This window comes from Cinclus cinclus, chromosome 5, assembly GCF_963662255.1.
Source record: "Cinclus cinclus chromosome 5, bCinCin1.1, whole genome shotgun sequence".
NCBI classification, from domain to species: domain Eukaryota; kingdom Metazoa; phylum Chordata; class Aves; order Passeriformes; family Cinclidae; genus Cinclus; species Cinclus cinclus.
Genome location: NC_085050.1, coordinates 43557343 through 43575839, shown reverse-complemented (window position 1 = coordinate 43575839; position 18497 = coordinate 43557343). Strand labels below are relative to the sequence as shown.

Genomic DNA, 18497 nt, shown 5'->3' with positions numbered 1-18497 from the left:
CTGAAGGTGTATTCCTGCTCTTCCTGCCTTTGTTTTCTTCTTTAGTAAGTTGTTTGCTACCACTACAATATACCTCTGTTAAAATTGTTTAATCCTTTCAGTTCATATCTGTACAGGAATTCTGATGTTTAAGTTCAAATCACTTTAAAACAGGATTTAGCTTGCTTCCTCATGGTTTCCATTATCTATATTAACACACTTACCAATTCATGTGTATATGTATACGAAGGCTTCAGAACAAAAGCATTTTATTTCCATCTTGTACCAAACACATATTCATATTTTTTTAAAATTAAATTAGATAGATTAGGGAATACTGAAGAAGTCGTCTTCCTAGCAACGGTCTTGAATTAGACCAAGCATCCTGTTAGCAGTCACAGCCTATAAATTGTTTCTGAAAGAGATTGTTTTTTCCTTCCTTCCTTCCTTTTAGATGAATACAGTAGGAAATCTCACATGCTTAAGCCTTTCTGTCAGTGATTGACATTTCTCAGTTTTGACACTAGAGATATAAAAACAGTAAAAGGGTGTGTGTAATTTTGTTCCAAAAATGAGCTATAGAAAGAACTTCCTTTACACTTAATTATATTTAAGCCGATATTTATCTGCTGAGAGATTTTATGAAGTAAGCTTTATTTTTTTCTGTTGGTTGCGTAAGATGATATTTTGTCATCGTGGCAATAGTTTAAAGTGAGTGAAAGAAGTAGCTTACCCTGTAGTGTAGGAGTAGCAGGTAGGATGCCTTGGAGAAGAAGGCCATAAATTGATAGAGAAGCAATGGAAAGGGAAAGTGATGTGTTGCTGTTTTCATCAGGATCCCTGCTCTGGGGTGCAGTGCAGCAGTATATAAACTTCACACTGCAGTGGCCTTGGACAGAAAAGCTCAGTCTGTGGCTTGCAAATCCTTTGTTTTCGATGGCTGAGTGCTGGTACAGAAGCATTGACTTTTGCACTTCAGCTGGCTTTCTTAAAACAAAAAAAAAAGTGTAAGAAGGGAACAGGAGCAGCAACAATTCTCTGCTGTCTGCTCTTGGTGGTGTATTTCTATAAAGTTCTCAGCATAAAGTGAGCATTCTGTAGGAGAATAGTTTGTAGGGATAGCACAGAAGGCAGTTTTCCTCAATGAATTACAGCTATACTGATTGCTGAGAAGTGGAGAGAGCTTGCATGTCCAGTGGGGATGGGTGTTACAAAAGAATGGAGAGGGTTAGCTGGCCAATAGTTACAATTGGAGAAACAGAGTTTGCTGCAGTTTGGGATGGAGTCTGTTGGCTGTGCTCTGAGTAGGTAAGGGACATGTGGTTGTGCAAGGGGCAGACAACGTAAGAAGATAATGTGCGAGTGACAGACAGGGATAGGTGCTGGGTAAGGGACAGGTTTAGCCAGTCACGCAGAAGGAAACTTGCCTAGAGGAGAGAAGGAGTTAATGCTGTGAGGAGCTGCCTATGAGGAAAGGCGTCAGAATTGCCTGAAAAAGTCCACTGAAAGAAGGCATGAGAAGTTTTAATAAAGTACTGATGATGGTGTCAGTCCAGTCCGTCTCAACGCAATTACTACATGTTCAACTTTTTATAATGGCTGTAAGTCAACAAAACTTTGTTTTCTGAGCAAATACACTAAGTCTTATCTCTTTATGGGAATATTTTTGAAGGGTTTTTTTTTGTTTTATTTTTTTTAATAGGATAGCTACTGGAAGAAAGGGAGCATTTGACATTCCAGAAGGAGCAGAGAGATCAGGAGAATCTTTCCTGAGTTCCCATGTAATATAGGTTGATAGGACTGAGATGGGTCCTAGTATGGCTGTCTGATAAGATTTCCTAATGTTATCAGTGCAGAGATCAGATATAGAACAGAGTAAACCTGAAATGACTTTTTACTTCAGGTTTTCCCTGTTGTTGCTGTTTATGGCAGCATAAATCCATTTGTTCGGTCGGGAGCAGTTCAACTATCAGCAGTGTTTTCCTAGTAAATGGTGCTGCAAAGAACCTCTGAAGCCAGTTTAACTGGCTGGTGGGCTCCAGTTGGTCTGTGTTGGTCTGCAAATGTCACCCAAGAACCCATAATCTAGATGGCCTTGTCTAGGCTTTCCCTATATGGGGAAAAGGCAGCGATCGCATAGTTGCTGGCTCTTTGTGCCTGTTCTCCTTGGTTCATGTCCTAATATTTCAGTTAAAAGCCCTCAAAGGCTCAGAGAGCTGCATTTACAGTAAAGCTGGAATTGCAAGTTTCTGTCTGTGAAACCAAGATACACAAATTTCTATTGACTTTTATTACACCATTTAATCTTGAAGTTACAACTCATTTTTCTTAATGCTGATACAAAGTTTTATTGGTGCTATCCCCAGCTGGTAGAGTTCTGTAGAAAGGTCACAGCATTTGCTAATGACTATAAGAATAGTTGCATTCAAAATCTGCATCTTACGAATAATTAGTTTTTAAATAAGGATGATGGCCTGTTCTTAGCTCAAAGATTTGTCATTTCTGAAAACAGTTTTAGAAGGTTTTGTCCTTTTAAGAAGAAAACCCTGTTACTCTTGGATGCACATAAGAAATGTCAAATACTATTCTATGTAAAGAAAGAAATTTACTTCAATTCTATGAGTTGTACTTCAGGAGTTTGATTCTTAAATGCTTGCTTCCACAAATGAAAACAGTCTGCAATCCAATGGAGAACCCAGATGATGAAACTATTTAGACTAGGTACCTTCAAATTAAGATAGCTAGGAGAAAGGATTGTGATGGTTTTGAGGAGGTACAAACTCACAGAATGACTTGAAGAGGTGCTGTCTTTTTGGTCATTGAGCTGACTGGAACAGGCTGAATGAGGAGAGTGTAAAGAAATATACATATACTGTGCCACAGAAAAGACAGTGTTCAGAGGGAGGTGGGGAAAGAGAACAGTATTTAGAAAGAACTGAAATGTTAAGAGCATCCATATGAAAAGTCAAATCCAACCTATAGTATCTTCTGTATATGACACTTAAGTCTCCTGTGTAGGTCATGTCAGGTTTTTATGCTTATCCTCAAGATTCAGTTTTGTTTTGAGGTATATTTGCCAATTTTATTATGAAGTGCTTATTCTGCTTATAATTAGAAACAAATAGGTGTAATTAGAACAAAGATTTTAACTGTTTTTCGACTGTAAAACATGATGGCTCTTTGACAGCTATGTTAGCCATACATTGGAACCTGTATTTTAGCAGCATACTATTAGCATTCTTTGATTGAGGCAAATCTTCAAACACTCCTATCCTGGAATCGGTGCTGCATCTTGGTGATCAAGAGTTGATCAAGATTTACTGCTGTAATCTGATAATTGTTTCAAGGTTTTGCTGAAAAAAAAAGTGATCCCTTCATCCTCCCCTTTCCCCCCATTGCCTTCTCTAGTGTTTGTAAAAGTGTTTTTGCAGATGCGTAGAGAATCAGATTGGGGGTCTGATTCAGGTTCAAGCAGATATGTTGTTGTCTGCTTAATTTTAATCTAGATCTCTGATTTAACTGGCTGCATGCCTGCATGAATGTTTTGCCAACAGAGGGCTAAGGTGAATTACAGTGTGGCAGTTGGAATCAGCGACTGGATATGGGAGTGGGTAAGATAATTTCCCATTCCCCAAGTTGCAGTGACGTTCTTTCATGGGTAAAGTGGGTAAATTTGAACTTGGTTCTAAATTAATAGTTGGTGTCCAATCCTTAGCTGTGGTTGCAGGTGGTTTTGCTGTGGATATCAGGTGTTTTGAAGTGTTACTGCTTTTTTGTCTTTGCTGGCTGCTGCTTCATAGTAGAGCTTCTTTGTACAGTGTCAGACAGTTTAAGTGGTCTTTTTCTAGAAAAACTTTAAGATAAAGTTACTTGAATGATGATATGGAAAAGAAGATCCCACCATCACTTGGGATTCACTCAGCAATCAGGTTCTGAAGGAGGAGAATATATAAGTTGTAACACTTCGAACCTCTGCAACCAGTTTGATAACATCACAAAATTTATACCATAATGATCTAGGGGATAAAGCCTCATACAATGAGGTAGCTTTAGTAGTTCAAAAAATCCCTCCAAAACAAACCGTATTTTTTCAGTCCAAATTATCTGCCTCTACACTGTCAGTTCAAGCTTGCGTGTGTGTGTGCATGCACACAAATCCTTGAGCCTAGGCCTGATAGAATTTTTTTAATTATCAGAAGATTTTGGGGCAGTTCATAGAAGGCTTATGCTAAAAGTTACCCTAACAAAGTACCAAATACAGTTTCAGACTAATGAACTTGGGCAAGGAGGGGAGGTTCGTTACCCTTGTTTTGAGTTCATATAAAATGTGTGAGTAAAACTCTTGTAGCATTTTAATAATGTGCTATAACAGTAAGTGTACTTCTGTAGAATTCCTGGCTTGGACTTCATGAAGTCTTGCATGTCAGTGATGAAAGAATCTGCTCAAGAAAAGCACTGTGCTTTCTATCTAAGCTTTTAAAAGCAAGTCCTTCATGTTGTTGTAACATTTTCCACTTGTAAAGTATAATACTTTGGTAATTAACATTTTTATAGGTGAAAAATATGTGTGTTTATATACCTGTCTGTCCACACAAACTGAAGAAGAGGCCATCTTTTATGATGCAAAGAAGTTTGAACTTTGTTTGAACAAGTGTAGATATCTGTATGTGATAAATTCTGCAAATTCTTTTGTAAATGAAAAAATGTCATCTAAAGGTATGATGGGGAATTCCTGTTAATCATTCATACCGCTCATGTATTTTCTTGGAGAGCCTTTTGGTGGAATAAAGTATAATTTTGCATTGTTAATGAGACAAAATGTCTATTTTTTGGTATGTATTTGCATAAATTAACCTGAATTATTACAGAAAACATTGGGAGAAAACAGGGATTCCAGTTTTCAGATTGTCAGAGCAACTTAGATGAAAATTTGGGCCACCAAAGAAGAGGTTTTCACTTAATTTTTGAATTGAGCCTGCTATTCAGTTAAAAAAAAAAGAAAAAAGAGGTAATATAATCAGAAATTTTAACTCTGCACAGAATTTTTATATACTCCTGCACAGATACATGCACATGCTCAGCCCTTTTTTTCTCAAGGAATTTTTAAAATCTATTTATTAAGTTTCTGAGTAAGTGTTGTACTTTTCAGGTGTCATAGCATGAAAAATATAATGGTGGAGGATTTAATTAGAGATCTTTCACTAAATTAAGATAAGGTCCCTCTGTATTGAGTTGCATGTATTTCCAAGAAGCACAGTAGCCAGTAACAAAAACCATAAAACAGGCATGGCCTACTGGTAGGAGCAAGCCAAACCTGGCCCAAGGACAGTTTTTATTCCCAGAAGTAGAATGTCCCTTGTAGATTGTGCTGAGACATGAGACAGTGATCTAGAATTTGAGTAGAGAAAGCTTAATCTGTTACCTCCCACATCTTCCCTCGGGGCTCACTCAGCCACCTTGTTCCTCTTTTCCTTTCTATGTTGGCTGCCTTCTGCTGGGCTCAGCCTTGTATGCTGGAAAAAGGTACAGGGCCACCACTGTTGGGGTTTGAGATCTGCTACAAGACTAAGGTGGTGCTGGGCAGAGAGTACACTCAGGAACAAAAACGACAGGGTTTGGCTGCAGGAGAAACTGGACAGATGTCTTTCAGGATACTGCCGTCCATTCACAGCTTCAGGTTTCCAGATATGCTAGGATGGATATGTAACATTTGCTTAATGTTATCAATGAGGCTGTAGCTTGTTACCATAGACCAGGCTGGAAGAGAAAAAGAGTGGTGCCCTCCAGCTGCCCTTGTGCTCTTCTCCCCAGGTTTTGGTGGCTGCTGTGACAGGTGTATTTCATTACTACTTTGCACAAATGTTAAGAGTCCAGATACTGACAAAGTGCTGTAAGTAATCCTGTGTTACAGGAGATAGGCAAGAAATATTGCTGGGAGAAGGACATTGGTTTAATTTGATTTAGGTGTCCATGAGCTGGAAAGCATCAACTTTCTGCAAGGGGGGTGAACACATTACTCAGATAATGTCCTTGCCATGTACTGTTTCAGGGAGGTCCATTTGGCCTGCAGGCATGTATCTTAGAGGTTTGGCATCTAATTTCAAGGCATCAAGTACTGGTAATAAAGTAATGCTATTTAGTGAATTGTGTTTGCTCTCTGCATGCTGAGTTGGTATTGACTGTTAATCACAATTTATGAAAACTCTGAATCACTTTAATGTTAACGAAATTCATATTTGCATTTTGTATCTGTATTTTTAAGCTTTTGTTAAATAAATCTATAGGAAGTCTGAGCATTTTAAATACACCTATTTCTTTGTAACTGTCCAGTGATGATGTTAACATCAGCCTCCTCTTAATTCTCTCCTTGCCTGCAGGTGAAGGTATTGCACAATCAGCTTGTTCTGTTCCACAATGCCATTGCGGCGTACTTTGCTGGCAATCAAAAGCAACTTGAACAGACACTTAAACAGTTTCACATCAAATTGAAAACTCCTGGTGCAGATGCCCCGTCCTGGCTTGAAGAACAGTAATCAGATCATGGAAGAGGACCCAATGTTAACCTAAAATTCTTTAAATCTGAGAATAATTAAGGGTTGGGTTGAAGGACTGTTTTACTGATTCTTGAACAGACAGCTTTAAATTTTTTCCCCTTTGATAATACTGTAAAACTGAATTTGATAGGAAAGTGGGTGACCTTAAGGTAACTAAATGTAATTTCAAGTATAGAGCACTCCTTTTGTATGTAAAGGTTAGTGTGTTTTTCTGTAACTGGGATAGGAGAGGGAAAGAGGGAGGGGAAACAAAACTACTATAGATTTGCACTGACAAGTTATGCTTGTGATTTCTGGTATTTTGGTGGCTAGTCAAAATATTTCCAACTGGAGGTTTGCAGATTTGTACCAACATCTGGTGTTTTCTATATTCATCTAGAAAATATTTTTAGTAATTTTCATCTGACTTTTTTAAAAAGGAGAAAGTTAAAAGAGTATTTTGCAGATGAATAATATAAGGCCTATATGTGGTGTCTGCATGTAAGGCAACAGTAGCAGATGGCTCATTGACAAGTGGAATTGCAGCAAACACCTGTTTTAAAAATGTACCTTTCCATCAAAGGGTTAAAAAACAAAGTAAGAAACACTAAAGCAAGAATCACTATCAGTCTGAGGCTTCTGAGCACATTTTTACTTTGCACCAAGTGGTTTGCTGAGTGAGGCCAACCATTAAATGTACTAATTTCATTTGAAATATTTCTTTATGTAACAAATACCATACTAGCCTTAAATCACAGGTATGTGCCTTTTTATAAGATAATATTTTCCAACAGTGTACATAATCTAAGGACCCTTTCATGTAATAGCTTGTCAGTTCCCAACAAGGGGAAGATGACTGTCTAAATGCTGTGCCATTGTACACTTAAAGCAAGTTAAAGCTTTAGTTAAACTTCATAGACAGGTATGATTTTGAGAGGAAATAGAGCCAGTATGCTTCTTCTGTTTAATTGAAAAGCATACCTCAGTAATGGGAGTAAAATGGAAGACACACTTTTAATTTCTTCATCATTTCTGTAATTTTTAAATGTAAAATTTTATCTCAATTTTATCACAGACATTTTAAATTCAATATATTGGAGTCCTCATTTGCACATATGTTCCTTTATGTTAAGTAAAATGAAATTCTTCAAGTATGTTATTTACAATGGTGTGGGTTGTAGGATTTATGTACTGTATGTTCAAATGCCTTTCACCTGACATTCTTAAAATTTTCAGTGCTTAACACAACTATAATGTAACTATAAATCAAATTTTTAAGTCATTCCTCTTTAAATTCTTGGCCTGACAGAATCTTTATGTTTTTGTTCTGTCAGAATCTCTTGTAATAGCTCAATTACATTCCCTAGAATGTATCTTATGTGAATTTTGTGTTCATATTAAACGTGTTTGCAGTCAAACTTTCTTGACTTGTGATGGTTAAAAGTAGAAGGGAGCTTCTGCAGTGAAAGCTTAGCCCTGTTTTTGTGAGTTATCACCCCTGCCCACGAATGTGTCATAAAACAGTCCTAGGTAGTGGTGCTGTTTAAACAGTGAGCAAGTTCACCTGGAAAGTAAATCCATAGTGAAACAAATCTTTCAATATATGTGGTTTTCTGCTTGAACTTCTAAAGGAAATTGTTTCATTTATGATTCTTACGAAGCCATTGACTTCCAATGAATCCTGACACATGGTATGACAGCACAGGAAAGTGAGCTGAGTAACTGTAGGGTTGAGCCGGGAAATGCATTATTGCAGGGGGAAGAATGCAAACCCACTGACCACAATGCAAGTATTGACTTTCAGAACACTATAGGAAAAAGGTACATAAGGAGCATGAGCTCTTGGATTCTCTCTCAGATTCATGTGTCTCCTGATAAGGCTTGCTGCTGCTCAGAAGGAACTTACCTGTCAGAAATGGTAAGAGTGAACTTCAATCTGCAGTTGCCTTAAGATAAGACTGACTGATGTGGCATTAGGTAACCCTCAAACTTTTGCAATGGCTTAAAACTGCTGGAGTCTCTGCACATGGAAGAAAAGGTGGGACCGAAGAGATTACTTGCTAAAACCTGTCAGTGTACTGTTTAATACCAGGAATGTTGGAGGTTGGGTTTTCTTTTCCTTGTTACCTGTGCAATTTTTTCCCATTGAGTTGCTAAGAATCACTGATGGCTGGGTACTTGACATGGGGGAGGGGGAACTCCTCTAATTTTTTGGAAGTTTCTCCCGGAGGAACAGAGACACCACGAGATTAGAAGCAGGTAAAAGGAGGGTAGGGACAATTGCTATCTCTCGCTCACTCGGCTTCAAATGAGGACAGTCACGGCTACCACTGCCATAGCCCAGCTGGGAGCTGCCTCTTCTGCTGCTAGACCCCGCACCCCTGCCCTGCTGGGATGCCCTGCCATTTCAGCTTGCTGTTTCTGAGAGTCCTGCTGGAGCACCGGCACCGACACTGCCCCAGGGTTCATGAAGCAAACCCTCTCTTTTCCATCCCTTCCCATCCCAGACCCAGCCGCCATTACCGCGTGCTCCCCGAGCTCTCAGCACAGCGCCCCCTGCAGCCCCGGGGGGATCATTGCACCGGCCCCGTGCACCGGGAGCCGCCAGCGCTCCCTGCCGGCTGTGACGGGAACTGCACCAAAGGGAAAGTGCCTGCGGCTGAGAGGAACCGGCACTGGGTTCCTGGTTCTGTTTGTCATTAACTCCATAGTTGTTGTTTTGTTTGTCTTGTTGTACATACTAGTAAAGGACTGTTATCCCTATCCCTATATCTTTGCCTGAGAGCCCCTTAATTTCAAAATCATAACAATTGGAGGGAGGGGGTTTACATTCTCCAGTCCAGGGGAGGTTTCTGCCTTCCCTAGCAAACACCTGTCTTTCAAACCGAGACAAGGAGGAAGGAAGAATTACTTTAATTTTGCTCAGCAAAGCAATTGTTCTAATGGGTAGCCTCAGTGAGGAGGGTTCTCTGTTCAGTTGATCAATAGGTTATGAAACTGATAGTACCCTGCTGTAGTACTGTAACTTTCTCTGTCACTACTCAAATGCATGTGCTTATGAAATAATTCAAGCTCATATGTTCTATTTAAAATTAGCTTTTTAGATCTAACCAAATTTAGAAACTTGTATCAAGAGATTGTAAGAGAAAAGACATTTCAGTGTTCCTAGCAGGAAGTAATTATGGTATCAGGCTTTCTGATTCTCACAAAAAAGCACTGTAAGAATCTTAAGGTTGTAATGTTGCCTTTATCTAGGTAGACAGTTGTTGGGATAGGCTCTTTTTGTTGTTTGTAGAGGAGGCCATACCCACCTAGTAGAGACTTGTCTGTGAAAAGTTTTATCTCTGTTAACAAATTTTTACATTAATGCTTACAGTGTTGTGTGGGGTTTCTTAGAATGAACAACTCCAAGTAATTAGCAACATTTTCAGATATGCTGTTGCAACTGCTGTACCAGAAACCTGGGGAGCAGTTTTAATTCTCAATGACCATGTTATAAGTCATCTGTACCCCTGCCTTGTTTGAAACTTGTTGCCCCTGTTATTTTGTTCATCTGAACAAATAGCTTTTTTGCTCTAAAAATTCTCTTTGGCCTACTTCATGCTTTGAAAGCCCCTTACCAAGAACCTTTCTGGTTACAAAATGTATCTGTATTTTTATTTGGAAAGAGATCTACATTTGCGGAGTATAGCAACACACCAACATAATTTAAATAACGGGTTTTTTTCAATCTTCAACTAGTTTTCACAAAAACCTTATCTGTAGTTTGTCTGTCCTTTAAAAAGTGATTAAACTAATGTAAAAGTGAAGTTAAATGTTCGCCTCAACTCTGTTTTGAACTGAATGGGGGGCATATTCACTTTTTGTGTTTTGCTTATCTGCTCTTGTTACTTGTGTTAGTAAAAGAAGTGTAAGGTATTGTAATTATTTAGCATTCCTCAGCTGCAGTTATCATAAGGTTTTGGGGTTTTTTTTCAGTCTGGTTATCTTTTCCATGTTGTACATTTGGTGTAAGGGTTATTTTACTAGTCACAAAATTTTTTACATTAGTCATGAATCTTACTGTGTTTTGTGGTAGCTTCCACCCTAAAATCACCAAATTACTTGTTACTATGTGGTGTGAAATTGAAAGGGGTTTTTTAATTAGATCTTTATTAGACAGATGATTTGACTGCTGCTTGGTTTATATTTCTTTCATTCCTTACTATTTGGCCTTGTTAGTTGTTCGACATCTTTGTGCTTTCTAGATGCTCTGCTGTTAAAGTAGGAATACATAGAAGACAGAGTTCTCTCTCTGTGACAGCTCTTGTTCACCTGTTTTCACCAATGTCCTTCCTCTGCATTTCCTTGAGTCTTGTGTGGAAACAAAATAGCCAGGAAGATGGGGGTTGTTTACATGGTTTTGTCATCATGGCAATAGTTTAAAGCGAATGAAGGAAGTAGCTTACCCTGTAGTGTAGGAGTAGCAGGTAGGATGGCTTGTGGCTGCCTTGGAGAAGAAGGCCATAAATTGATAGAGAAGCAATGGAAAGGGAAAGTGATGTGTTGCTGTTTTCATCAGGATCCCTGCTCTGGGGTGCAGTGCAGCAATATATAAACTTCACACTGCAGTGGCCTTGGACAGAAAAGCTCAGTCTGTGGCTTGCAAATCCTTTGTTTTCGATGGCTGAGTGCTGGTACAGAAGCATTGACTTTTGCACTTCAGCTGGCTTACTTAAAAAAAAAAAGTGTAAGAAGGGAACAGGAGCAGCAACAATTCTCTGCTGTCTGCTCTTGTTGGTGTATTTCTATAAAGTACTTGTTCTCAGCATAAAGTGATTATTCAAATTTTTATAATGGCTGTAGGTGAACAGAACTTTGTTTTCTGAGCAAATACACTCAGTCTCAGCTCTTAATGATAATCTGTTTTAAAGAGAATAGCTACTGGAAGAAAGGGAGTATTTGATATTCCAGAAGGAGCATAAAGATCAGGAGAATCTTTGCAGAGTTCCTGTGTAACACAGGTTAGCAGGACTGAGATGGGTCCCAGTGTGGCTGTCTGATAACATTTCTTAATTAAGTGCAGAGATCAGATATAGAACAGAATAAACCTGAAATGACTTTTTAGTTCAGGTTTTCCCTGTTGTTGCTGTTTATGGCAGCATAAATCCATTGGATCAGTCAGGAGCAGTTCAACTATCAGCAGTGTTTTCCTAATACTTAATAAATAGTGTGTCTTACTGTGATAATTAAATAACTATACATCTTGCTGCCTTTTAAAGAATACTAAGGGCTGTAAATTCAAGCACTTGAGATAAATAATGCTAAAAACTAGTGTTGTCTATTCAGTTGTGATTTGCCTTTCTTACATATATGTATGCATCGTGCTAGTTTTATGTGATCGTGGTAATTAATTGCAGGGTTTTGTCTTAAAAGCTTACCTAACAGAGTGCTTAATTTTGAACCCAAATATAACTTGGTTTTAATGTCACAGGAGTTTCACAATTAAATTTTTCTCCTCCCTTTGCCCAAACTCTGTAGAATTGAGGGCTTGTAATGAACATGGCACCTTTTTTCAGATGATATAAATTGCTTTATTTCCTCTAGTTCTGTTCAGTTATTAGATTTGTGTTCAGCCTAAAGTATTAAAAGCTCTGTGCTCTGAAGAAAAGCAACTTGCAGAAGACAAGGTGGTTTTGCTACTTTTCATACGAAAAAAAAAATGCCTTAAAAAAGGTAGTAATCCTAAAAACTGTCTTGAGCGTTTCATTAACTGGAAATCCTAAAAAATTAACAGTATGATTTGGTTTTGTAGTTTACAAACTCATCTAAATGCTGTCTGTTCTAGGGAGGTGCATTTGTTGTTTATTATAGGTGTGGCTGCTTGATCTACCTATTATTAAAGTTGCCTAATACTTCCTACTGTAAAAACCTGTTTTCAGTTGTTTGTAACTCAGATTAAATTTAGCCATGTGGGCAAAATACTTGCCTGTTGAGTATTACATGCTTAGGTGAATAAAATCAGCTAAAAACTTTAAATTAATTTGCTAACATGTTTTGGAAAAGTTCAAGGAGAACAAACCCACAGGGTGAGGAAGAGTGAAGAGTTTAACTTCACATCTGGACTGACTCCCAGGTCCTCTGCTGTCCTGTTTGGGTTCTGACTTTTTTAATACAATGCCATTATGCAGGTCTCTTGTTTGGCTTGCTCTTTCCATCTTTTCAAGAGAACATTTGTGCTCATGACTGGCAGCAATGAGGACACGTCCCTTTGGCTCCAGCACAAGCAGTTACAGTCCAAGTGGCAAAGTGCTTCCTTGCCAATGACATCAGGGCTGACCTGACACTCTCGAGGAATGTCCACACTGGCTCAAAGCTGAGTGTGTCCTCTCCAGCTGCTGCTAACCTTGCCAAGCAGAGATATGTGCTGTGATGGGAATTGCCTTTTACTGCAGTTGAGCTATTTTCACTCAGTGAATTTTCAGCTTAAGTGACTGGGTTCTGGCATTACATTCCTTAAATTTTCCTTTTGTTCTAATATTACTTTTTTAAATTGAGGTGACTCAGGCTGTCTTGCCAGACCAGTAGGTCAGATCTCTGGCTGCAGAACTGTGAGTAGGAATGGTGTAACCTCAGTGACCATGGGCCTGGGCTCCAGGCCTGGGCTCCAGGCCTGGGACCAGAGGAGGCCACCTGGTCTCCCACTCTTCCTCGGGTTCCTGCCTCCCAACACCTGAGCAGAGTAAATAGCACAGATGAGGCCCTACACACTCAGGTAAGACATTATTTTGTCCCGCTGCTCCTGTATTCCCACCCCTGGTTGTGCCAAAGTGTTATTTCCCTCTTCCGTGCTCAGCTCAGAAGTTCTGGTGACCTATTAAACAAGACTAGAAGTGAGGTTTGTTCTTTCTCCCTCCCTTCTCAGGAAACGGTGAGTTTCTGTTTCTGCCTTTGGAATTTGCCTTCTGTAAAAAGTGTTGGGGTGTGTGGGCTGATTATTAATTGACTTGAGTGAGGTTCTTCCTGGGAAAATGTGGTTTTTGTTTTTTTTTTTTTTTAAGAAATAGGATTTGATATCTTGATAAAATATTTTAGAACCATTTTTATTTGTTTGCTGTCTTATCAGGGAATATTACTTTGGCTTTTGGGTATCCAGAACTCGCATACCCTGCTGTCTGGAGCTATGATCACATCTTAGATTCGTCTCCACTTCTCTCTCACCGTCCGCTTTGGAGTCACAAGGGGCCTGCCTTGCCTGCTTTCCCCGAGCTTGCAGGGTTGAGCTGGTGGGGAGCTCCCGGGTGAGGGATGTGGGGTGAACCGAGGGATTCGCTTGCTCCGGAGAATGGGCAGAGGGCGAAAAGCTTCAGCCGTGGAGAGGAGCCCGATCCTTCCAGCTGGGCGCGCTGCTGGTAGCACTGCTGTCCTGTTTCTACCGAAATAGTTGCTGTGAGTGCAGTGACAGTGTGTGGACAATGATGGATGGATGGATGGATGGATGGATGGATGGATGGATGGATGGATGGATGGATGGATGGATGGATCAGCTCAGCCGGAGCTGGCTTAGACCCAATGCCCCCAGAGGCGCCACTCCGCATCTCTGTTCGCCGCGGCACCGGCGATGGGTCGCGGGTCGCTCTCCTCTCGCACGGGCTTTTCGGAGGCACGAGCCGGGCAACGGCGATCAAAGCCCCGCTGCCCCGCATCTGGGCCGCTCCCGCGGCCGCCACCGTCACCTGCCACGGCCCCGCCTGGGCGCGCCTGCGCTGCCCCGCCCCGCGCTCCGGCGGCGCGGCCGGGCCGGGTGCGATGGGAGGAAGCAGCGGTGGCACCGGATCGGGTTGTGCCGCGTGCTACCGTGGGTGCCGAGGTGAGCGGGGGGCGCGGGGGCCCCTGGGCCGGGCGGGAACTCAGCACTGCCGGGGGGCGCGGCTGGGAGGATTCTTCGCCGCCTTCCCGGGGCGTAGTAGGAGGGAGCACTCCCGGGGAGACGGGCTCCCCTTCCCGCGGGACCCCGGGCCCGGCCAACCCCTGCCATCGACGGGAGAGCCGCTGCCGCCGCTCCTCTCTCACGGCGGGGCAAGCGCTGTCCCGGGCGCCCCGACTTTCTCCGGTGGGGCGAGCTCTGGCCCCGCCACGTCCTGCGGGGTACAGCGGGGTCGGGTGCCGGGGTCCGGCGGGAGCCGGAGGGCAGCGGGCACGGTGTTACCTCGGGTGTAGCCGAGCCGGCAGCGTCCTCCGCGGTGCCCCGTGGCCTGCGACGTCGGTGAATTCCGAAGTAAGGATCTGTCGCGGCCTCTCGGGTGGTCCCGGCGGCAGGGCCCCCCTATTCTCCGCACCTAGTCCGGGCGCAGAACACGGCTGTAGGGCTGAGGGGTGCTCCCATGGAAGCCCTTTCCCTGCGGCGGGGCGATCGCGGCATCTGAGAGCTCGAAAAAAAATAGCCGGAGTCGAGCCCCCCGGCCAAGTCCTGTCAGGTCCCTGCCTGGCCCGGGCCGGCTGGCAGGGACGCGGTGTCACACTGGACTTTTTTGGGATGCACTGAGTGGGGAAGTGCGAAGTCGCTGAATAGCGTGAGCTGCGTGTTCTTTATAACCCGCAGGTTTTGGCAAGATCGGGGGCTGATTATCGGCGTTTGCAGCTTCTCTGCCTGCAGTCAGCAACTAGTTGCTCCCTTTGTCTCTTTGTAGGATTGGTGTTGAGACACAGGTACCCAACTGCTGTGGTTGGTCTTGGCGTTGTTCTCATGAGAACTAGAAGGGCAGCTGATAAAGAAACGTGGGTAGGGGGGAACATAAGGTATGAGTTAAACGGAGTTACGTCTTGCAGTGTGAATTATGAAATGCCCTTCAGTGTGTTGTGCACTTCACCTGTTAGTTTGTGTATGCAAACACAATCTGTGTCTGTCTCAGTGGCGACTGCCCTTTTTCGGGAAACAAATTGCTTTAGAGTGTTTCTCTTACCTGGGGAGAAAGTTGCCCACACCCTCTAATATTAAAATTACATTTCCATGTTAGATTAGTTTGGCTGAAACAATGAATGAGACAAAGAAATAAAATATTTATTTTATGCCAAATATGGACACAATTAAAATGTGTAGTAAAGACATTACTTTAGAGCTTTGGTGCTTCTCTGGCTGTTTTGGGTAACAGATAAGCTACAATGAGGTATAATTGTGACATCTTAAACGTTTGTTCTTTGGTCCGTTTTTTTCCCCTTTAATCCTTTGGAAAGTGTGGAGAGACTCCTTAGGAGTTAAAATTTTGCTTGGCTTCTATTATGCATCCCAGTCCCAGCACGTCTTGGTAATCTGTAGTTCACAGTTGAAATGGCTGTGTTGTTCCCCACCTCCTCTTGCTGTACTTCCTGGTCAGAGGCACCTGCTGATACCAGCAAGCAGCCCATAATCTGTCCTGGCTGCCAGCTTCTCTCCTCTTGCACCCACAGTAGTGGTGGGAGCCTCCACCGGGAACAACTTTGATCCACTCCTCCAGAGAGGCAGCATGAGAAGGGAATTTTGACCAGTCTCCTGATATCTGGTAACTCGAGACCAGCATCCTTTGTCACCTGGATTGTGCTTGTCTGTCAGAAAACAAAGCTGAATGCCAGCCTTTATGCTGTGTCTTTTCTTTCATGCCTTCCTTCCTAGTGCTGGTTCTTCCCCTTTCCTGGTTCTGGCTGTTACCTCATCTAAAGCAGTATGGGGTTTGTTGGATTGAAAACAGTTTTCCCTGTTTTATCTATCTTTACATCTAGGTTGGGATGTTTTCTTTCCCTTGCCTTTTCCACTCCTTTCACTAGGAATCTAGCTCAGAATCGCTCAGGTCTGAGATCAGTTGTTTTCCACTCCTGTGTGCTAGCACTGGGACTCAGATGATTATCTCCTGCAACTGCGTTCCATTAGGATTTGATCCTGTTTTTCCTAAAGCATATGGAATTATTGAAAGTCTCAAAATGAGGTTCTTGAATGTTACCTGGGCATGGTCCGTCAGTCTGTGTCTTTTTTTTTTTTTTCTTTGGTAAATGTGTGGGAACTCAAGTTAGAAAATAATAATGTTGAATACTTCTTTGTGATGGTGGAAAACTAGCTAATACATTTTTAATTTTTTAAATAAATAGTAGGGAGGAAAAGTGTTTTTCCTAGTTGAGTATTTCTTTAAATTAATGCAACACCTAATTGCCTTGAGTGGTTAATCTCTTTCCTCCACCTTGCATCTGCTTTTTTATGCCTCTCTGCTTCATGTTCATGAATTTGGGAGGAGAGGTGTGAACATAAAGAGCCCTGTAATAGCAGCTGGGTATTAATGCTGACTTAAATTTGAAACGGTGTATCCTGATCCACTTTCTTTGTAGCTTCTCTCCCTTTTACCATGCCATTAAAATGTTTTCCATCATGCCTGCGATTTAAACCTCATACAGGTTTTTATATATGTTTTCTATTCTTGTAAAATCCCAGATAACGTAAGGTTATTTGAGATTGGAAAATCTGAAGCAGGAGAGAGGAATTCATTGCTACCTGAGCAAGGTTTTGAGAAGAAAAGGTGCAGTGCATGATTTTGTGTTGTTTTCCATTGATTTCAGTGAAGCTGTGAGTGGCTGAGTCCTCGCAGACCAAGAGAGAATTTGCCCTAAGGCTTGTTTCTGTGACTTGGGTCTGTTTGTTCATGTACAGTGTAGTGATGGATCTCTGGCAAAAATAGTGACTTTTTTCATCACTATTATACAATGTCAAATTGATCTGGGTTGCTATTAGCTCCATGTGAACCCTGCTGAGGAGACATTCCCCTAAGTCAGTGCCGAATTTCTGATTTGATGTTCTTGTGCCAGTGCATTACTTGAGCTTTTTCTGTTGAGTTTTCCTGAGACTGAGTTTTGCTCAGGGGCTGTCTATCTCCTATCTAATTTTGTATTGTGTGGCATCTTTGAATTTTTAAATTTTTTTCTTGTAAATTCCCGTATCTTTTTTTTTCTGGGATAGCTTCCAAATTTCCATAAAATTATGAGATTCCTCATTGGTCTGTATTTGAAACACTTTGTTTCCTCTTAGACTTATTAATTGAATACGTTTCAACAGATTTGGCTTATCAAAAGTATGGGGTTTGTGAAAATCATGCTGTTACCTGAAGGTTTGCTGCTAATAGCAGCATTTTTATTTAGAAGGTGACAATATAAGGAAAGTGCTAAAACCCATTGTGATTCCTGTTGTTTTATGAGATAATCTAGAGGTAAAAACTTCCCAAAGTTTTTAAAGCTTTGCATATGTGCAATGCTTAGAATGTGTAGGGTCCTGTTCCTATCAGCTTCTCTGTCTTTTCTCTCTCCCTCTCTGTTATTGAACTGGCACTATTAACCCAGATGCTGAAGTAAATTATAAAGGACAGCTTAATCAAATTGTGGTCTTTCTTTTCTGAATGTGTTTTGGGAGGTAGTGCAGCCAGACCAATAACACTTTTAAGTTCATGCTCAGCAAACAGAGACTTTAGGGACTGCATACTATTTTTGCCCTTATTGACAGCTGTGTGAAAAATACAAAGGGAAAAAAAAAGTGGTACACTAGGCTAGACTGTTAAATCATCAGCAAATTTTTAGCTATTTTAATGCAGTTTGGATTTGAACCATGAGTTCAGAGGATTCAAACAGGGTCTGTTTGATGCAGTTAATTCAGTACCATAGTTAGTACTGTGTGCAGTCAGCTTTAAAAGCATATCTGAAAGTAGCAGTGGCATAATACTTGTTTTAATAATTGGAGATAATTACAAAATTGCACTGAACGGAGATTAATAGGTAGTTTTGATGCTTATTGTGGATGATTTAGAGGTGTTCGTGATTTATATATGTTCTTGAAATTTAGGCACCTAAAGCTGTTTGAAATCTTGGTGTGGATAAATGTTAAACAGTTGCCCTATGAAAGACTTTTGATTCACTAAATTTCCTTTCTGGATTGAAAACTTGATAGCTGTTGTACCTTAGTTTTGGTGTCTTTTCAGTGCGACATACAGTGTCCAC

At 41.2% G+C, this 18497-nt stretch overlaps 1 protein-coding gene across 5 annotated transcripts in view; it reads left to right on the top strand.

Moving 5' to 3' along the window:
• ARFIP1 (ADP ribosylation factor interacting protein 1) overlaps positions 1–6749 on the top strand; it is a 41619-nt gene extending 34870 nt beyond the window's left edge. For 4 of the 5 annotated variants that reach the window (XM_062492903.1, XM_062492902.1, XM_062492901.1 and 1 more), the window contains one exon: positions 6357–6749. In XM_062492903.1, the coding sequence (XP_062348887.1) occupies positions 6357–6512 (156 nt within the window). In that variant the 3' untranslated portion in view covers positions 6513–6749. Of the gene's footprint in view, positions 1–4533; positions 4650–6356 lie in introns of those variants that run through there. The other variant, XM_062492904.1, reaches the window with a different exon arrangement.
• The last annotated feature ends 11748 nt before the right edge of the window (positions 6750–18497 follow it).